Here is a 23445-nt window from a genome sequence, read left to right on the forward strand (position 1 = left end):
AAGTTATCCATGTATAAAACTTGATTAGACCAAATTTAAACTCTGTAATAGATTGTCATCTAATTGTTGCAGAATGAGTAACATCAGGACTAGAAAACATTCTCAACTTAACTGACCAAATATAATTTATGGAACTTGGAGGATAAGAGAAAAGGTGGGCGATATAATATTTTACTATTGCAGTACTGTGGGCAAGAAGGTTGAGGGTTAAATAATTTGGAAATCCTGTTTTAGAGCTCTAAAGACAATATTTTATCAAGCTGCTTAAGGCTTTCCTCAAGCAAGGTGACTGATGGATGTGATAAAAATAGTCTATCATCTAAATTCTCAGCAAATATTCATGCCACAAAGGACTTCAAACACAGAGCATGTGTGTGTGTTTGGAGGTGTTTGTTATCTAATAATTTAGTATCCAATGGTCTGGTTACTCAAGTAGGTACCTACACTATCAGATACTGAAATTCACAAAGTAAAAGTTAGGGTACTGAGGGCATGAACACTTATTTATGAAAATTATGTTGATTTGACAAGTTTTTTTTGTTTGTTGATTTATACTGAAAATTGTGTATAAGTGGAATGCTTTGTTAGAGTATAGAGTGGCTGAAAAATCGTGAGTTAATTTCAAGCATGTTATCAGAAATACAGTAATAGTGAACTACCTGCAATAAATTTTGCAACTCCTTTGAGGTTATCTTATTTTTATATCCTGTTCTTATTTCCTTTATATCAGATTTACACATGAAATGTTGCAAAACATATAGCAAATAAATATATTGAAAATGTTCTATAATTAATTTATTTGAGTAACCTAAAGATACTTTTATATAAAAATACTTTTAAGGTATATATACCCATGCAAAATAGATTTCAGCATATAAGGAAGCACTGAACACATTTCTGTGCAATTTTATATATATACAAATGTTTATTTATAACATTTACATGCTAATCATAAAAACATGTCTGTATACAAATAAATGTGTGCAAAATTAAATGTTAACCATACAGTGCAACAAAGTGCAATGCGTACACAATGAAAATTCATCACATGGCAAATGACATGCACAGTAAACAATTCATTTTGATATATGGCTTCTGAAAATAAAGCCAACTACAGTAAAAAAAAAACAAGAACTTCAGAACTGTAATGACTTACTGTAAAAAACTTGGAAGACTAATAACAATTTACAGTGAACCTCCATAACTGGAATTTCAGTGGGGAAAAAAAGGGGGGGGGATTATCACAAATGTTTAAGAAAATACTTTTTGTATATACTAAAGTTTAATCTTTATATGAAATAGGTAGAAATTTAATACATTCCTGTAAAACATTAATAAGTAACACTGATTACAATACAGTATTTCTTCAATTACAAACAACTGAATATTTATATACATAAAGTATGTGCAGTAGCACATACCTTCATTTGTAGATAAAAATGAGAGATGAAATTAATAATTATGAATCATATACATCACAGTAAACTAAACTGATGCCAATTTACAAATCACTTGAAATAAGTCTCGAGCAAAGGAGGAAGGAAGAAAAAAAAAAAAAACTGAATATAACCGATAACAAAAAAGGCTTGGTTGTTAAGTGGACCATTCAGGATAAGCATAATCTAACATACTCTTCTAGATCACTTAGTTTAAAATATTAAGTCTGTCAAAATCTTCATTAAAAGCATATTGCTTTCTCTTTGTAAATTATCTGTAAAATTTTCTTTTGGATAAGATAATATAGTATTACATAAATATCACAAACTACAATTAGAGAAAAAAAAAATCTGACTTTTCAATACTTTATTTCAGAATTTATAAAAACCCTACAGATGACTGTTCGAGATCCATTCAGAGTCTAAAAATGATAATTTCCAGCTATTTAAGAACATTTTCCTTATCTCACACCACCTGCCCACACAACCCTAATGTGCTACAGATTCTGCAAACCTTCCATGTGTAAGCTGATGTATTGGGGGGGGGGGGAGGGGGGAATAATAATGCAAATTAACAATAATAATATTAAACAGATATGGGCATTATCATCAGGAAAATATTTAATTTAATGAAAATTCGCATTATAAAACGTTCAAGTTATAGGAGTTCAACTGTACATAAATGGGGTGTCCAACAAGAACCACAATGATTTTGATATTTAAAAATATTTAATAGTATATATAAATATATATATATACATACTAAAAACTAAAGCTATTTATACTCATTCATCATAAACAGAGGTAGTAACATCAATATCTCACAAAAAAACATCGCATTATTTCATAGTCAGCAAAGAATCCTCATTTTAAAGAGAAAACTTTTGGCTATTGCTAAACCAAAACAGTAACAAAATTGTATATCTCAGTCTACATGCAGGAATTGGAAACAACTTTGTTAGTTTACTTTAGTTAATTAACTTATAACACATACAAAGTTTTGACTACAGTACAAAACATTTACATCCAACAATTCGTTTTCAGCTATGATTTTGGCACCAGACATCATTATAGCCATAATTAAAAAAAGAGGGGGGGGGGTAACAGGGAGCTAGTCGCTATTCCAAATAATCTGAAAAATGTTTCAGAAATTTGAAATTCTATACATTTTCCAAAAGGAAGCAGCTGATAAAAATTAAATCTTACCTTAATAATAAAAGTTACATTATGAGGACAGATAAAAGACTTGTGGGCTACAAAGTCTAACAAACAGAAAAGAGGGATATATATAATATAATAAACAAATAACTAAGAGAATTTTATAGGAATTATAAGAATTGCAAATGAAAAATTTCACCACCTAGTCCACGAGACATTTCCAGAAATACAAGGATTTTTCACTTGAAGAATGGTAAATAAGTAGATAAATTGCCAGAGGAAGTGGTGAGCACTGTCAATGAATTAAGAAGGTATTGTGTGGGCCTCCTGCAATATCAGACTACATTGGAGGTATCCAGACAATAATATAAAAGTGATAAGAATTTTATGAATGAATGTAATGTGATTTTGCAAGTTACTAATTTTTATGCTGTAAAGTTGAACCTAGATGAAATATATGCATAATGAAATATTTACTCAACGATATGAGTATTCTGTGAATGCGAAATATTATCATTACAGAAAAATGTATTTAGGAGAGATATTTAGAATAATTTCGAGTATTAAATTTATAGATAGTTTACATTTAAAAATGTTGAAAATTGAGCCTTTAGCATTTCTCATGTGTTATTTGACTAATTCCAATATTATTTTTTGCACAGTATGAGATGTGAGGAGATTTTTTTTTTTTTTTTTTTTTTTTATTGGCCCAGAGTGTGTTTTCAAAGTGCAAGAAGTGTACAAGCAGTGAAGTTAGTTGAGTATTGTAAATTAACTGGATAGCAATGTCCTACTGTATTAGTCTTTCAATTCCTCCTTGACATTATTATAATAAACAAATGATAATACTTCTGTGACTAGTTCATAAATTTTTCCACAGCATTATGGATACATTCACTGGTATTTGTAAAAAAAAAATTAATAGTTAATAATGGTAACACTGACTTCATTTAAAAAAAATATTAATGGAAGAAGCAGCATATAAATCACTTATTAAACATGTTATGTTAATAAGTGATCTTGCTTTATCTATGTACAGTATATATATATCTATATACAGTATATATATATATATATATACACATACATACACACACACACACATGTACTGTTTCTTGAAAATTTCTATGCTACTTCACAATCTCAATGCAAAAAAGTGCCATTTGATCAAGACTTGAACTTATGATTATTTAATCACTGATTTGGGTTAAATATAATACGCATATAGCAGGAATTAACAGTGTCGTAATTTGACATTAATATGAAAGTAATTTGCTATTAGTTTAATATTTTAAATTTTTCTTGTTACCATACTATTTTTCCCCTTTCCTATATAAATTGGAGAGAAATGGATGTATACACACACACATAACTATCCCAAATATTATTTCTATAATAATTCAAAGCCCACTCACAAAAAGTTGTAAATCTGGAAATCCTGCTCTAGTGAATGAATCCTCCCCCACCCCCCAAACCAATACCTTTAGTAAGCATTGGTGATGGTTGTTAACTAGGCAATGAAATTCTAAACCATTAAAATATAAAAAGTAAAATCTGCCTTATGCTAAATACCTATTTTGGTGGTCCATTAACTAGTGTTCGAAAGCATTACAAGCATAGTTACACCAATAAAGAAACTAATTTCTTATAAAGCAAGAGATTAAGCCAAATAACACTATTACATTTGGTACAGATTTAGAATTAAAACATTTTGACAGGAGGAACCAATGCTGTTTGTTCATAAGCAAATTAACAAATAACATTGTAACATACGTGCAACACTAAAATGCATTACTGTAAAGTAGGAATTTTAATGCTATTAAGATGCCTTATTTCAAATCCTCGACTCAATTCACTGTACTGAAGTAATATATTCAAGATATTCACACTATCATTTAAGTATATTATAATTTTTTTTTTTTTTTTTTTTTAATAAAGGCAATTTTTCATTTATTGTAAAATGGTTAAATATTTAGCAATGTTAAAAAGGACTTAGGGATGCAACAATTCTTAATAAAATTACGTCTAATGTCTCTTGTGATTTCATAAAACTTAATATAGCTATCCATCTTACACAATTTGATATTATGCCTTTTACATGTTGCAAAATAACATGATTAGGCATAATGCTAACATGGTACTTGTTGCTTAATTATCATGGTTTAACTTGAAGATTTAAAAAGGCTTAAATTCTGAGAACAAATGTATCAATAGCTACCTGGAACCCTAACTTATATAACATTTATCTTATTCAAATAAAAAGAAGATTCTGACATATATGCACATTACAAATTATAAACCAAAGTTTTTCAATCATTAACAATTAATCTTTCTAAGCTATACAGGCACATCGGGTAGCACGTGTCCAACATCTACCAATAAAACATATGAACCATATTCCAGCAAATCTACTGAAACAACCAGCAAAATTACAATCACAACAATACGATACCTTTTCAAATATATTGCCAAAGGTGCCATATTTTTTTTTTATGAGGATGAAATGCTTTAAAAAATGCAGAATGTATAGGGAACCTTGCCAAGTATGCTACCAAAGGCATCGTACCTCTATGATGATGATGAAATGATAAGACAAAAAAAAAAAAAGAAAAAAAAAACGCATGTTATATACACTCAAACAGGGATATTATTAAAATTAACATCTCAATCATTATATACTTTTCTGCATATCATTCCACACTCTAAGCAAATAAAAAGGAACAAATCATGATGTGTGCAACAAGCTACAAATACAATATTATTCATTTCATAATCCAAAATGGTATAAAACAAATCTTTTTAACTTTGTTCAAAGCAAAGGTGTAAGAATATAATAACAAGCAATTGTCATGATATAAATAATCGATGTGTAAATTTCACATCAAATCTCTGTTCATGTAAAGAGAATGCTTATATGCACAATTCTTAAGCTGCATTAAGTATAATGTGGCAATATTCTGGCAGCAATCAGTAAAATATAATTTAATAAGAGTATACCAAATGGCATAGCTGATATTTATACCAAGTATAAAATTGCAGATTCTGTATTTCACCTTTTAACTGTTATTAATAAAGCATAGCATTATTTTAATGATCTGCGGCGATGCTGATAGGTTAAAGATGTCTGTAAACGAGTGTTACGGCTTTTGTAATGTTCATTAAAATCAAGCCTAAAGCTTAAAAATCTTAAATTTGGATCATCATGATCAGTTAGCATCAAAAGAAATTTCTGCACCATTTCTTCATATGAATGTGTAAGTACACGAAGTTGTGCTTTTGTAGCTGGTATAACAGATTTAACAAATTTTTTATGCTGCTCTTTAATCTCTTCCTCTTTTTGTTCTGTAATTCCCCAGTCTCCCTCTTCTGTTTTTGCAGAAATCATTGCATCCCTTTTGGACTCTGTTTCTGACAAGGCTTCAGCTTGTCTCCAAAATTTATCCTGAACATGCTGAAAACGTATAATTAAGTCATAGATTGCTCTCAACTGTGTCAACAAGTCTTTGGATTCTTCATCCAGTAGAGTTCTAGTAAGAAGAGTATCAAGGAACTCTTCATGTGCTGCAATAATCTGATCTAAATCTTGTGCAATACTAATTTTTTGTAGCAGATCAGCCCATGAGCATTCCATTACTTCAAAGGCAATGTAGTATTGCATTTGTTGAACAAAATGCACCATTTCAGAAAGAATAATATGACAATGATATGAAACTGGAATTAGCTCTGGAATTTGCTTTTGAAGTCGTGAATAAGTTGTCTGTCCTTCCCATATATTTGATAAAACATATTCCATACGTTTTGCCCTCCATAATGCATTAAACAATCTTAAGTAATATGTCATACACTGTGGTGTAAATATAGTCCCAATTGGCCCATCTACATGGTAATCAAGACTAAATACATCCCAACCTGTATCCCCTGGAGAAACTTCCAATAATCTGACATCCAACCGCTGAAGAATATCTGGATCATCAAACTGTGCATTTGTGGCACGAATAGCACTTTCAAGAATACCTGATAAATTATGTGAATATAACATATTTGCTGCTTTAGAAAGATCTGGTTCTGAGAGATCCATTAAGTGCCTGATAAAATCTCCCTGACCAAGAAGCAAGTATTGTCTCATTGCTTGTAAATGTTCCATCAGCTTATATTCTGTATAAAGAACACTTAACACATGTTTACTTGTTTTTATATATGTCATCTCTAATAAGGTTTGAAACTCCCCATCCTTATCCTGACTAAATAGAGATTCAACATTTGTTGAATCCAAAGCTTCTTTATACACTTCTCTACCTTTTGGAGAGGAATGATCCTGGCATACTTGACGCAAAAAATTTAAAGCTTTACCAGTGGAAAGTATTTTTCTTGCTTGATCCATGGTCAGAAAAGATGGTATCATGGCTTTTCTCAAACTATATTTTTCTTGCCAGAGACTACTATCAGCAACTGTAGAATTTGCTGCAACAAAAAATTCACCACAGCTATCTTCAAGTTCTCCACAAAATATCCAATAGGTTAATATCCTGTAAATTGGTAGAACAACAACACGCAGCAAATGCCTGACTAACGTTTGTACGTTTGGATCAGCATGCTGAAGAAATGAGTACAGAGAAGAAGCAAGAGAACCACCTTTCTTACCTTTGCATGTATCTACAATGGAAGCTAAAGCTTTAATATGTACATATGGTTCCAGAAACCACACTGATAAACGATGTAGAGAGAGCCCTCCAGTTCCATTGGATGAAACATCTGTTGAAACATCTTGCTGCAGCTGTGACTGCAATACAGCTAATAAGTGATAATACTCTGCCAGTTCTTGCTGAAGCGCAGCAACAAAACTCTGTCCAACTAAACCAACAGATTTTTCTAAGTTCTGAGATTTACAAAAATTGCTAATTTTAGAGTACATCCACCCCATTTCGGTAAATCGTAAAACAAGGCGTCTTACTGGTGAAGGTAACGTGGTTTTAATATCTACATGAAAATTGTTCCGATTTGTTTCTAGAGTTATCAACTTTCCACTAATACCCTGGGTGGCATATAAAACCTCTTGTAATAATTGTTTTTCCGATACTTCATTAAAAGAAGTATTTGATAATTCTTTAGATTTCTGTTTAGGACTACCAACTGACGTTTTTTCTCGTTTGACTGAAGACCATGTTACCAACTGTTGTTTTTCTTTAGAAGAAAACATTGCTGCAACATGAGCCACTCTACTTCCATACTGACGACCAGCATTCACATCACATATGTCTTCACCAGTTCCTAAATTAATTCCTTTTTTTCCACTGTTATCTTTCTGCTGAGATTGCAAGTTACACGCGTACTCCGTTCCTGAATTAATAGTAGACATAATTTCTTCTGAGAGAAGTCCTTTATGAGGAATAACCCTACTATTTAGAGCATCATAGCCTCCCAAGGATGTTGGGGTTGATGTGAACACTTTTTTCAAACCAGTATTGAAATAAGCAGCTTTAAAAGCTAGCCCGTTAGAAGCATTGTATAAGCTGGAAAAGAGACACAATACAGCACATCTGTTTTTAAGAACGGCGCTTGTCTGAAGTTTTCGATGCAGTTCACTGAAGAGAACAGCATCTTTCTGACGTCCATCCTTCGCAAGCTTTTTTTTTATTTTATCGCCGGTGCTGAACTCATCTCTGTCTACAGATGCTGATGGTGTGCTTCCTAGTAACTGAAGTGCAAACTGATAACATGGAGTTACGGATTCTGGAGGTAACTTAGTAATATGACAACACAACTTGTATACTAATGTAGAAGAAGTATATTTATCGGATGGGGCGTTGTGAGACATGTCTATCGCCCTTTCAGTTCATTCATCTACTCGAGCTGCATTACTTAATAAAAACTAATTATTTACACTATCCCCAAAAGTTTTTACTTCACCAAAAACATCAGAAATGGCGCTACTCCCCTCTACTCCACCAACTTTAAAATTCTTGAAGTTAACGTATAACGCCACCAAACGGTTTCCTAAATTATCGAAATCAATTTTGGTGTTTTGTTGTAAAGACGAAAAAAAAACAATAGTCATTAATTAACTGCGTAATATAATATATATAAATATAAACAGAACATCGTGAAGTTACTCTAAGAAATAAAAATAAATCATATTTATTAGTCATAATCAGTGGTGTTGAGAGTAAATGAGGCGCATTTGCTGTTAGTCGACGTACCACGTTCTTTCTCTCTGGTTTCTTGGTGAGAGTTGGTAGTTTTTTTTTATCGTCTTTGTTAGCAAGTTTCTTTAGTATAATCATGCCAAACAAAGAAAGGTCCTTTATCATGATTAAACCTGATGGTGTTCAGCGAGGTATCATAGGTACAATCATTGAAAGGTTCGAAAGAAAAGGGTTTAAACTAGTCGGAATGAAATTTATGCAAGTGAGTAACAATGGCAGTACTGTATCATTAGCTTTAGTGTTAGGATGCAATACAGGAAGCTGTGTTATATTTACTTCCCAATTCTTAAACTTTATTTTGATATTAGTTTTTGTTTTACCGTTCTGTCAGCCGAATACATCGCTGGAATCACTGACTATGTAATGAATATTTTGATTTTAGGCTATAGTCCAGCTATTTCTCAATTCGTAATTATGCCATATTTTAAAAGCATGTTTCTGGGGGAAGGGAAGATATTTTTTGTCATGGCAAGAGCATAGATGCCAAGTGAAAAACTTGTGTGGAAATTTTTTTTTTCACTTTTTGTCGAGTATAATTAAATTATAGAATGAGAGTGATAGCAGGAACGGAAGAGAGAGAAAAGCAAGAAATTGACTGATGGACCGCAAGTGTGAATGATGGAAAAGACCTGACTGATGGATTGTTACACGATTGCTGGACTGCAAGAGTTGCAGAATGAGATTAGATGTTTGGTGGATATGACTGAAGAGTGCGAAGTCGTCTTTTTTCTTTTAAAACATTGTCATTGAGATAAGGCACTGTCTCAGAAAAAATAAGATGCACCGCTCTGCTAGCAGATCATTGGGAAGAGAAAGTATGTAGTTTGTTGATGTGTAGAATGCATTTGAGGGGCAAATGAAGTTGTATAAAAGAGGTGGACTGATTTAAATAGTAGAATCAACCGGAGAGACTGCTCTCCAGTCAGAGGTGATGTGAAAGCAGGAGAGATCAGATGAGACCAAAATATTTGTGAATGGAGAGTAGTTAGAAATAAGAACGTGATCAGTTTATCAGTGTATTTCATCCTCAAATGTGATATCAATTATACATATTGTGTGTATTGTATGGTATAGGAGGTACTGATAGTGAGGAGGCATGAGCTATGTTAGGAATCCAAGCCTGATGTTAATAGCAATAGGGATTGGCAGTATATCTCTGCATTTCTTGGAGTGCTCCAGGGGATTAATGATGCCTTTGTCACACCTTTTTAATATACCCTGTTGCAAATTCCAAAGGAGTGAAAAGAGGATAAAATTGTTCATTTTTGGAGGAGGGGGGGGATAAGACAGATATTATAGGCCAGTCTCTGTCTGGGTGATTGCTGGTGAGAACTAGGATTCAGAATTTGGTTAAAGTATTCTCTATGATGTTCAGCATGGGCTTGTTAAGGGGAGGTCCTGTTTTAGAAGTCTTCTTATGTAAACTGAGTATACCACTATACATCATCATCATCATCATGCATATCAAGGATTTAGGCCTATTATGACCTGTTCCGGCCTTAGAAGTCATCGCTGAATCTTTTAAGAGGACATCGTGGTTTTCTTTTTCCTAATGGCTTGTTTTGGTAATCTTTCTGTTTTCATTCTTTGAACGTGTTCCATCCATGTTTATATTTTTTAATTTTTTCAATTACTGGTTCTTGGTTTAATTCTTTCATAATATCTTCGTTTCTTTTGTGATCAAATAGGGTATACTTTGCAGTTTTTCTCATAAACTTCATTTCTGCAGTTGTTTATCTTTGTCTTTTTATTTTATTGTCTAGATTTCGCTTCCATACATTAAGACTGGTAGGGCTAATGTATTGTATACTTTTAGTCTGGTTTGTTTTTGAACTAGGTTTGGTTTAAATATAGAGTTAATTATACCTGTTATTTTTAAATATTTTGCAATTTTTACGTTTATATCTTTTTCATTTTCATATGTGATCGTACATCCTAGGTAGTTAAATGAATTCACCTGTTCTCTTGTTATCTATTACTATTTTAGTTCTTGCTGGATCTTGTCCTTTAAAGGTCATAGTTTTTGATTTTTCTGTTGATATTATCATACCATAATCTTTGGATATCTCATTTAGATCTAAAATAGCTTTCTGTAGTTTACTTCAGAATTTGTAATTATTATTTGGTCGTCGGCAAAGAGGAGAGTGTTTAAGTTTACTGTAGGAGAAAGATTAATTCCTTGATGTAAATTTTTATTCCATTTTATTATTATTTCATTTAAGTAGATATTAACGAGGTAGATAGGAAGTTAGTAATGATGTAATTTTTTTCATGTAGTACTGTCATATCCTGTACACCCCTTGAGGGTACATGGCAGGAATTTGATAATGATGATGAGATATTAACGAGTTGTTGAGAGGGAACATCCCTGTCGGACCCCTCGGTTTATCTCACTCGTATATGATAGCTCGTGATTTAATCTTATTTGTATTTTCATATATACTTGTGATAGCTTTTAGGATATTATTTGGTATTTGTCTTTCTTTTAATATGTTAAATTACGTTTCTTTTAACTTTCAAATGCTTTTCAAAGTCAATAAATGCAATATGTGTTTCTAAATTGTATTCTCCTCTTTTCTCTATTATTAATTTTAGGCAAAAGGCCAGGTCAATACATGATCGTTGTTTTCTAAATCCATTCTGTACTTCTAAATTAAAGTTTTCGGAATATTTCATTAGTCTATTTAAGATTGTGTTATATATTTTGTAACAGGAATTTAGTATACTGATACCTCTATAGTTTTTAGGGTGATCTCTATTACCTTGTTTAAAGATAGAAATCACAATTGCTTTTTTCCATTCTATTGGAGGGATACCAGTTGAATAAATTTAATTTAAAAATAATAAGAGCCTTTCTTTGAATCTTGTTCCTGCGTATTTTTATAGTTCTGAACCTAGCTTATCTTCTCCAGGTGATTTTCCGTTTCTTGTTTCTTTCAGGCTGATTTCTAATTCTTCAGTTATTTCCTTCTCATTTTCATTAATTGTTTGACAGTTGTCTTTTTTTAAATATTTGTCTGTCCACAATTCTGTGTAGTAATTTAGAAATTCTTCTAATTTCAATGCAGTGTTTAATTTTGTTTTCTTTGGTATCTGCAAAAGTGTTTCGAAATTTTATATACATTGGGTCTTATTTTATGTAAATAATGTTCTAAATTAGAAACAAATATGTTCCATGATTCTGTCTTTTTCTGACTTCTCTTTTAGCTATGGCTCTTATTTTCATCTTCTAATCTTTTACTACTTAACCGTTTGTGATAGGCTTCTTTTTTTCTTTTTGATTGTATCATCTCAGATCTTCAGTTTTTTTCTTTTATTGGATTTTTTTTGTCTTTCCTAAGCTTTCATTTGCTGCTGCATTTGATATCGTTTTTATATTAAGCCATTCTATTTCTATTTCTTCATTTTGTTTTATTTTATTTAGATATTAGTTAATTCTTCGTTCATATAGCATTGTACATTTGTGTCATTCAATAGTCTAGTTCTATAAACAAATGTTACAATTTTTCTTTCTGTTGTTACTTGTGGCCATTTAGGTGGTAATCTTAACCCTTTCTGACCTGAATTTTTTTTTCCAAGTGAAAAAAAAAATTTCTTTATATTTATTTTGTCTTTAGGTCTAAAAAAGCAAGAGTATCAAGTATTTTTCTGGAAAATATGGAATCAGTAGCAAATATTCAACTGATGAGCTTATACTCTATAATCCAATATATGCATATTATTCTACTGAGTCATAAAAACCGATATTGGTAAGATTTATACTTGCCAATATTATATGTATAAATCATATAATACATACCTGTTGTTATTATATTAAAAAAATGGAACTACGACATATGATACCAATTGGAATAATTCACCACGTAATATGGACTGCGAAAGCCAAGACAGTTAGTGGTTCCAGTTGGAATCGCTAGTGCAGAAAGAGTTAATTTTATTTTAACGAGGAAGTGGTCACTGCTTATTTCATATCCTCTGTGAACTAACATAGTGAAAATTTTGATGTCTTTTCATTTAATATAAAGTAATCTAATTGATTTCCATCATCTTGCTGCCCAAGTATATTTATGTATGCCTATTTATAATTTATTATAAACTACAAAGTCAATCAGTTTTTTACCATTCCTGTTCTCCAGGAATGAGTATGTTCTCCATGTATTCCTATATTATTAATTTTCGTGTTTCCAGTTCTTGCATTTAAGTCTCCTGCTAAAATTATGTAATCATTTTTATATATGTTTTGTAGCTGATTATAAAAATCAATATTATCCTGTTCTCTTCCTCCTTCTGCGGCATATAAACCAATTATTGTTAAATAGCCTCTATCTATTTTTATTCTAGCTTCTATTATTTTTTCATTCCATAAATTATAATTTTAACTGTTTTGAAAGGGAGTTATGAATCCAAATCATGACTCCTCCTTGTGCTCTTTGGTCTCTGTCAACTCCTATATAGTGGAGTGGTGAGCTATGGAAATTTTAACAAAGGGCTCACATCGTCGAGCAAAAAAAAAAAAAAGGGGGGAAAAAAAGCGGTATTTCACACAAAAACTTTTATTAATACAGTTTGTGTACGAATTCCAATCAAAAGACTACAATCAGTCTCTAAAGGCTATCATTTTTGAACAAATATTTCATGATCTAAACATGAATTTATCTTACATAAGAAAAACATTTTTTTGCTGTCAAAATATAAGAATGAAATATTTTATAATCTTTTATGAAACATTTGATTGGCTACTGGTTTCATAATCATACGATTCCCTACCAGAAGGTAGAAGGGTAAAGATAGTGCATGTGCTTGTTTTATTTTCAAACTTGGGCGCATTCGTTATAGAGGAGTTGAAACAATAATTCCAAACAATCTATACACTGCCGAATAGCCTAATTTTTGTTAGGTTACCATATGAGTTTTCGCTTAATATATCTAAAAAAAATTTTTTTTTTGAAAAAATAAAAAAGTAAATAAGAAGAACAAGGGGCTCGCAAATTTTAGAAAAAATTAACAAAGGGCTCGCATGAGCCCCCTTATAGCTCACCACTGACTGTATATCACATTAAAATTTTTGGATTCTCATAGTTCCTTTTAATTTCTTTTTTGTTTCAGTGATTACTGCTATTTTATAATTTCTTTCATTTAATAATTGGTCTAATTCTATTTCTTTATATGCTATTCCTCTTACATTCCAGTTTGCTATGTGTATTATATTTTGTCATTTCCATATTTGTTTTACCTTTTCCATTCCAGGGTCATTTCCCATAGATTCAATCCGATTATCTTTTTCTGTCAGCTTACAAGTAGAATTATGTTCTCCATGTCAGGGGACTAGCCTGAAGATGGAATGGTTCAGTGGTAGGGCTGCTACCTATTATTATATGGGTACCTCTATGGAGATGGAGTCTGAAGACTCATCACAGGAGACCCAATTTATCCACACAATCTATTTTTTATTTCATAATAGTCATGTGACTGATTACTCATTATCAGCATTCTTATTAAGTAATATGAATACTGCTAATGCTAGCTACGAAAGCTCAAATGGCTTTGAGCTTTTATCTCCTATAGAATCCCAAAGGAAATTGGGTTGTTTAATATTTACATCAGAACCGACTGAAAATGGCGGCCTTATCTTACCTTCTTGAACCCATTAACAGAAACAGTACTCGCAACCCATTCCAATCATTCACCACTCTCCAAGCAAAAAATCTAATCCTCGCACCCCTTATTGACCATCTTTATTCAACTGCCAGGGATGACCCATTTTTCTGGTCTCTCTAGCCAAATGCTGAAACATTTCCCCTGCATCTATCCTATAAAATCCTTTAAATAACTTAAATGTTTCTCTCATATCCCCTCTTTTTCTCCTATCAACCAACTTCTGCAATCTATACACTTTCAATCTATTCTCATAGGACACATTGCACAGGCCACTCGCCTCTGAAACCTCTCCACGGCTTCAACATCCCCAAGAAACCCAGGGGACCAGACTTGAGCACAGTAATCCAGATGTAGGGTGTGTCAAAGCCTTATAAAAAGGAATTACAACTTCCTTACCTCTACTTGTTAATGTGTTCTTCACTAGCCAAGTAATCTTATGTGCACCTCCTTAGCAATGTCCTCTAACTCTAGCTTCATCTATTTCCTGGAGTACAGTGCCTTCAATGGCACTGTACTCCAGGAAATAAACGGTTTGTAATCTATTTATCCAAAGCGCATAACTTTATATTTCTCGATATTAAATTGACATCCATTATCTTTTGCCAATACTGACATCCTATTTAAATTGTCCTGTAAGCTCTCCACATTGCCTTGATTAACTATTACTCTACCTAATTTTGCATCATCAGCAAATATTATCTTTCAGGTTATTTCCTATATCATTTATGCATAAATCAAACAGCAATGATCCCAGCACTGAACCTTGTGGTTCACCACTAGTCACCTGCTTTTGCCTCAATATACCACTTCTTGATATCTGTCCAGCAGCTACCCTCTTATCCACTTAACCAGTGTCATATCCATCCCCATTTGTTCTAATTTGTGTAACGCGTTTCATGTGGTATTCTGGCAAATATCTATGAAAAATAATATTTATTAAAAAAAAAAAATGTAAATAATAATATAAATATAGTGTTTTATTTATTTACAGTCTGGAAACCCTGTTCTAGAGACCAAACATGCAGTTTTTCAAGCCTAATATAAGTGGGGTGGGGATCTCACACTGGACAAAGAAACTCATCTCCCCTCTGTGCTGCTCACAGTGTGATTAAATCGTTTTGCCATATTAAATATTGTGACTAAATAGCTGAAATATGTTACTTGTTCCTTCCTTAGGTTTCCGATTCTGAAGCATGTGCTTGTTTTCACTGTACCTGTTTGTATAACAAAAATGTCAGAACTGTACAAAGTTGATTATGAGGATAGACTTGAGGGCATGGGAGCTGCAAAGTTTGGTGGATAGAAGGCAAAGGAGGGATGTGATCAAGACATTTAAGCTGTTGAAGGGTTATTGTATTAACACTGGGGAGATTTTTCATAGGTAGAATGAGGAAAAGGAACAAAGACGAGGAAGTTGGAGAAGGTGGTGAGTAAAACAGTAAAAAGTAAATTTTTTGCATGAAGAGTAGTAGAGCATGAAATGCATTGCCTGAGCGGGTGATAAATGTGCAAACTGCTCACTAGTGTTGACCTCCTCCGATGGTCTTGGGGGGTGGGGTTCAGGAAAATAATAAAGTACATGTATTATTTACTTTCTTACCAAATAAAAAAAAAAAACTTGGTATATCTTAAAAAACAGCTCATGATGCATATCAGGAATCATGATGTGCTTAATGTAGGAGTCAGGTTTATCAGTAATATTGAAGACAGTATTCATGTTCATTAGATTTCACCTTAAAAACTGGTGGCGGGGGATTGTAAAACTGTGATGTCATAAATGAACATGAATAAGCGACAAATGAACACACAAAAATGTGTTCCATATTTCACGAAATAAAAAGTAGTGATGGCATAAATCTAAAACATTCAAATGACTGGCTAAAAGCTAGAGGCATTGCTAGGAAATTATGAAGGGATAAGCATTATTTGAATGTTGCATATAATTTCAGCAATATAATTAGCATAATTAATACTTAAATAATTTGCATACTTATCAGAACAAAGTGGTTTTACATTAAGTCGGCCTTTCATGAATGATGCATTTATCATCATGAATTTTCTGACACTCCCTCAAGGAGTGTTCAGAATGCTGTGATAGTACCACATGAAAAGCTTATATCATTGCCATCTTTATTTTGACAATTTTTCTCCTAATTAGTCTGTCTTCTTTTGGGACTCCAATATTATCACCGCTTATTTTATTTCTTCTAAGGCACTTAACTACATCAGACCACCCAAGTCTGTCTTCCTCTGGAGCATAGGTTCCCAAACTTTTTCGGGCCACTGCCCACTTTCCAAGACAAATTTTGTAATGCCTCCTATTATACACACATATATACATGCTCTATTTTCTCATTGGCATAGAAAATTGACATCCATTTCTATCTGACATGGTGGATTTTCAAATGATTAAATAATTGAAATAGAAAATTGATTGTTTAAGACAGGCATAAGATGAATTAAAATGCAATATTTAAATTTTAAATGATTATCTAATCGCAAAATTACAAAAATAATTAATTTTTAAATATATATTATTAATTTCTTCTATAAAGCACCACTGACCCCTAGACCGCCTGAACGCCCCCAAATGCTTCTGATCCCGCTATAGCTCAATTGGGGGGGGGGGTACTGCCCACTTTGGGAACCTATGCTCTGGAGTGATCAAACACTTGTTTTGCTATTCTTTCCTCTCCATTGTTTAAGTGACAAAACTACTTAAGATTAGCTGTTCTCACACATTCCTGAATGCTGACAAACTTGTAGCCATTCCTTGATATCTTTTCATTATGATATAATTCTGTCATGGATGCCATCTGTTCACTTCCCTAATTTTTTTTCAGTATTCTCATATCTGTAGGTCTCTGGTCTTAGATCGGCTCTTATTTCTAACCCAGCTTTTAGATCCATAAGTTAAAACTGGCTTGAACATTGTTGACTCCCCCAACCATAGCAACTTCGTAATTCTGTTGTTCCCATATTTAATTTGCTATTTTCACAAAATTTTACCTAAAGCTGAAATATTTTACTTGCTCTATAGATTCTCTATTTAGAATGCAGTTGGAGTTTTCTATGTATCTGCCTATTTTCATAGTCTTTTATTACTGATTCATATGCCATATTTGTTACAGCAGTTACTCGATTTAATTAAGGAATACTGCTAACTTTAGGAGTATATATTCATCTACGTGAAGTAATGAGCTTAGATTAACATCTCCAGTTTCTATCAGGTTTAATGTCACTTCTTAATGGGATCCATATAGATGATGATTAGCAGTGGAGGTAGTGTGGACCCTTGTCTCACCTGATTTTACACCAAACCATTTTCCTGTACATTATTTCTAACTGTCGACTTGCAACGTAAATGTTGGCTGCATTTAATAAAAACCAAGTTCTAGAAAAACATTAGTTTGTTATTAAAGAAAAGCCAGAGAAATTATGAAGTTTAGAGGTTATAGCAATATAATATCTGTTTCTCAAAGAAAACTAGGCATTCACTGGAAAAATGCCTATCCATTTTAGAATAGCTATAGGCAACCGAATAATTGAACAATAATTATTTGGGCTATGAAATCAGTTAAAATGAAGATTTAGACATTTCTAACAAAATTAAAATCTAAAGTAAATGGAATAATACCAGTAATATTCACCGAGAAAAGAAGAATTTTCTTGGTGACTATTACTGGTACAAGGAAAGCATAATTTATCAAACTCAACATTATATGAAAGTGAACAATAAGGTGATGGGAAATATGAGAATAGCTAGTTAGACTAGATAAGCAAAATGAAGACATTGAAAGAACTAAACCAAACATCAATGAAGAAAATAATAAAAAAAACAGAACTTAATGAAAATACCAGATGAATGATATGTGAAGGAATATCTAGGGAGCCAAAGGATTGGAGTTTTTGCATTAATTTTCTATCGATTATTTTGTTGCAGAGATTGTTTATGAACCAAAGCTAGATAACTGAGAGAAGACCCATATGACATAAGGTATGTGGAGAACTGACCTAATGTGCAATCCTCATTTTTTTCATGATGCACCTCATTGGTATTTACCTGGATACTGAACATATAGTAGTTGGGATTTAGTCAGCCATATTGTATTCTATATGGGCCTCAAACAACAGACGATGGTACAAGATGGAAGATCATGCTGGCTGGAAGTATTTCCTGGTTAAACAAGGCCCCTACTGTTTTCATTAGTGGAAAAACGAGAGTAAAGAGTAAACCAGAACTTAGCACCAGAATTCAAGATATACACCATCTATAGAATGAGGTGGTGGCAGAAGAATTAAAGTATCAGGTCAACAGTAACTAGTGTTATCTAAACAAAGATGACAAAAATCAAATGAGATTCTTTTACATAGCAACTACATCTTATATTTAATAAGAAGTAGGGAAAGGTGGCAGCAGCTATAACATTCAACAATAAACATGAAGTAAATTAGAGATGGCAAGAGATTATATTTTTGTTTAATCTTTTATCCAAGTGTAAGCAAACAAAGTTTGTGCATGAAGTTTCAAGAACTGTTTCTAATCCAGAGGATTTTAATAAGGTGATACATCTTTTCACTACTTGTATATAGAATATATGACTCCTGCATTATTTCAGCCTTGGTATCTCTTCTGGATCTGACTTCCCACTAATGCAGCCTCAATGAAGGTTGAAACTGGTCCAGGTAGTGGCTCTTCCCATAATGCATAGTATTATACACACACGTATAATACTTTGGGATACTAAGGCAGTTAAATGTAAAATCACTAATTTCTATATGAAGTGACTTAGTTGTGATGATACTTCATGCGCAAACTTTGCTTACACTTATTTATTATTCATCGTATGGCTTGTACACATGGTTAAAAGACAAAGCATCAGACAGAAGATTGGTCATTTTAACATTTAGCTTTATAATCCAGTTGATTGCCTCTGGGGATAGGTCAAAGATATCCTTAGTCACCTGGATATGCTGTCAGCTTGCATTCCTGTACTATATGGTGAATGGTTTGGGTCTTGACTCCACAGGGACAGTGGGGATTTTGTATCTTACCCCACTTTGATAGTAAGTCTCTACATACACCATGGCCTGTGTGAATCCTGGTAGTTGTCGTCCATATATTCCTGGGCAGGTCAAATCCAGATGGTTTTTGGAAGATGTTTATGTGATTACAAACTTCAGGTGATAATGCTTGGGACCACAGTACATCCCACCTACTCACCATACTGTCATTCTGGCTAAGAAGATTAGGAAGTTTTTATGGTAGGTCTTCTGGATTTTAGTCTATTAGATAAAGCATCTGGAATAAATTCATGCATTGGGAGATTTTGGTTATTTAAAATTCTTTTATATTCACTTAGCAAGGCTTCCGGAGGAGCAATATGGCTCAAAGTGGAGAGCCATTGTAAGGGTGTACTCCTAATGCAACCTGTTATTAAACGCAGAGTGGAGTTAAGTTGAGTATCTAGTTTAACATGGTAACTATTGAGCGAGACAGGAGCACCATACTCTGCTTCACTGTAAACTAGACCCATTGCAGTGCACCACCGAGTTGTGGCACTCGAGCCCCATATAGTACCACAAAGCTTCTGTATGTTATTTCTGGTGCGAACTTTAGCAGCAATATTAATCATATGCTGTTTATATGTCAGAGTTATTCCCAGATATTTAGGTGTTGGATTAAACGAAATTAGTGTTCCATCAGCATATGTCTCTGGTTTTTGATTTTACAAGTCTGTTGTTGAGGTGAAAGCAAGAACATTTGGTTTTAGCACAATTTGGTGTTAATCTCCATTTTTTTATAGAACTGCCATAAAGCCAACAGATCATTTGTCAATATTTCTTCAGTTCTTTTGATAGACTTGTCGCTGATTGCCAAAGCTAGATTATCTGCATAAGCAAACTTCCTGCTGGCTGTTTCAGGAATATCTGCGATGTAAAGGCTAAAAAGCAGTGGTGCGAGCACTGATCCCTGAGGTAATCCATTCTTAAGCACTCTCTGTTTACTGATGCTTCCTCCGGTGACTACCCTGAAATATCCATCATACAGTAAGTTGCTTAGGAGAAGGCCCAATATTTTACATGGGATGAGCTTAAGAAATTTATGAGTCCCTCCCTCCAAACAGTATCGTAAGCCGCTGTTAAGTCAATAAAGACTGCAGTGGTCTTCAGGCATCTTTGAAATCCTGCTTCAATGTAGGTTGTTAAGCTGAGAACTTGATCTGTGCAGCTGCGATCTCTTCTGAACCCTGCTTGTTCTATTGGAATACGTTCCAAAAATTTATCACTGATCCTGTTCAATATTAGTCTCTCCAATAATTTGTAGGTTGCATTTAAAAGGGCTATGCGGTGATAGTTTTCTGTTCTGTCTGCTGGCTTACCTGGTTTTAACACAGCAATGATTTTTGTCCTTTTAAAATCTTTAGGAACGCAGCCACTTTCAAGTATGTCGTTAAAGAACTTACCCAGCCATGATCTTGCATAAGGTCCACAGTGCGTCAGGAATTCATTACAAATATTGTCAAATCCAGGAGCCTTCCCCATTTTGATATATTGGTCCATCCAAGCACGTATTCTTTTCGGTAGCCTCGGGGAAGGTGTATTTTTGCCACTGCTGCTATAACTACTCCAGTGAACCGTGTATAGTCTTTGTAAGTTGGGGGAATTCTTCTAAGGCGTGCGTCTAGATCTGCAGTGAAGTTTTCCCTGTCAGCTTTTTGGAAATTCCATCTTGGTCTAGGAAATGATGTTATCACTGGAATTTGGGCATAAAGATGCTGGCTATTTGGAAAAACCTCAAGAATATGTCTGAAAGTCTGTAGAGGCTGATTTTCACTATCAGTGGAGACAAATGTCAAATCTGGGTTATATTCCTGCTTACACTTAGATTATTATTATTATTATTTCGGGCAACTCCAAGGAGTCAAGGGAGGCCCTAAAATCATGTCAAGAACAACTATTCGACATTCACACATTCGCCTTGAACTCATTCACGGTCATAATAGCACCCACAACAGACTGGCAGCTTATTCCACTCATTCACCATTTTCCAAGTAAAAAATCTAGTTCTAACACCTCTGCTAACCACATTCTTGCCCAGTTTCCATTTATAGTCCCTAGTCCTCCCACCACCAGTCCTATTCTCAAAAATATCTTCTGGATTAATCTTATAGAAGCCCTTCAGTAATTTGCATGTCTCAATCATATCACCCCTTTTCTGCCTATCAACCAATTTTTGCAACCCACAAATCTTCAACCTGTTCTCTTAAGGTTCATTCCACAGACCTGCTATCATCTTGGTCACTCATCTCTGGATCCTCTCCGCCTCCTTCCTATCAAGAAAAAACCCTAGCGCCCATATCTGGGCACAGTAGTCTAGATGGGTCTTATCAAGGCTTGATATAGAGGAACAATAACTTGTTTGTCTCTGCTTGTTAAAGTATTTTTCAGCAACCAAGTGATTTGATGAGCTGATTTAGCCATTTTTGCAATGTAACCCCCTAAACTTCAACTCCCAAATCCCTGGCCTCATCAATCTCCTGGAGTACGGTTCCACCAATGTTATATACTGCTGCTAATCTTTTCACTCCAAAATGCATAACCTTACACTTTGACACATTAAATTGACATCCGTTTTCCCTAGCCCAGTCCTCCAAACTATCCAAATCATCCTGCAAAATTTTGACATCCTGTGCAACTCACAATTGCTCTACCAAACTTTGCATCATTAGCAAACAAGTGAACGCTTCCTCCCAGATCCTTCCCTATTTAGTTAATGAACAAATTGAAAAGTAGTGGTCCAAGAACAGAACTCTGCAGCACACCACTAGTCACAAGCCATCTTTTGGACTCCACTCCTGAATAAACCACCCTCCTATCCATCTCACCAACCCTATATCCATCCCCATCTGCTCCAGTTTACTGATTAGAGTTCCATGTGGTATCATGTCAAAAGCCTTGGCAAGGTCCAGTAGAATCACTGTAAATCCATTACCCTTATCCAGTTCAGCCGTCACTGTTATAAAACGTGAGCAAGTCACTAAGGCATGATCTACCCTTCAAAAAACCATGTTGTCCCCCCCCCCCCCATGCAGTATCTCAATTTCATCTATCCAATCCTGTATTCTTCTCTTGACTAATTTCTCCAAGACCTTGACAATGATTCCTGATATGCTAATTGGTCAATAATTTACAACAGCAGTCTTGGAACCTCCTTTATGCAGTGGAACTATTTTCCCCTCTTTCCACCCCCTCGGGACTAACCCGGACCCGAGACTCAAGTTAAACAAAATGGTCAAGGGTACTGACAATTCTTTAGCTGCTTCATGTACAACACGAGCTGGTATACCATCCAATCCCACAGATGTATTGACATTGAGGTTTTGTAATAGACTACTTGCCTCCACTTCATTCACCACAATTCCTGTATAATCTACTGGTTCATTTATTTCTTCAATGTCACCACCTGGAAGATATATTCTTGCAAAGTGCTCACTCAGTAATTCAACTATTTTGACTGATTCAGTTACCTCCCTACCATCGGCATTCTTTAAAATCATTCTGCCATATACATTTTTTCTTTTACCTGAGACATATCGAAAAAACTGTTTAGGATTCTCTTTAGCCTGCATGGCCAATGTTCTTTTGTAATCCTTTTTTGCCTTTCTTACCACACACTTCTGGCCTGTCGGTCACCTTTCTCCTTAAATTCTCTCCATAGTTGTTTCTTTTTTTGCAGTCAAACTTAATGGTGTTATTCATCCATTTAACCCCTACTTGATTTATTATTCGGATTCTAGGTATACAGTCAGCCATTGCTTCATGCAAACACTTCTTAACCACCCCCCATGCACTATCAACTTCTAGCACTTGCAGTTGTACATGCCATGGCACTGAACCAATCAATCTAAGCTTGTCATACTTACCAGCCTGATAATTCCACATGTACCCTGTCTTAATTGTAAATTCCACACCTTTAGCCACCTCCC

The 23445-nt window shown here is 33.8% G+C and overlaps 2 protein-coding genes across 2 annotated transcripts in view; one reads left to right on the forward strand and one right to left on the reverse strand.

Moving 5' to 3' along the window:
- Nucleotides 1-961: 961 nt before the first annotated feature.
- LOC150104724 (gamma-tubulin complex component 3 homolog) lies at nucleotides 962-8487 on the reverse strand. The gene has a single exon (XM_090395311.1). It carries the CDS (start codon nucleotides 8407-8409, stop codon nucleotides 5677-5679), a length of 2733 nt encoding a protein of 910 aa, XP_090251437.1. The 5' UTR covers nucleotides 8410-8487; the 3' UTR covers nucleotides 962-5676.
- Nucleotides 8488-8802: 315 nt separating this feature from the next.
- Nucleotides 8803-23445, forward strand: part of LOC150104725 (nucleoside diphosphate kinase-like) — a 55989-nt gene continuing 41346 nt past the window's right edge. The window contains exon 1 of the mRNA XM_090395905.1: nucleotides 8803-8999. Within this exon, the coding sequence (XP_090252031.1) occupies nucleotides 8874-8999 (126 nt within the window). The 5' untranslated portion in view covers nucleotides 8803-8873. The remainder of the gene's footprint in view (nucleotides 9000-23445) is intronic.

This window comes from Typopeltis vanoorti, chromosome 7, assembly GCF_054136105.1.
Source record: "Typopeltis vanoorti isolate ZY-2024b chromosome 7, IOZ_Tvanoo_1.0, whole genome shotgun sequence".
NCBI lineage: Eukaryota > Metazoa > Arthropoda > Arachnida > Uropygi > Thelyphonidae > Typopeltis > Typopeltis vanoorti.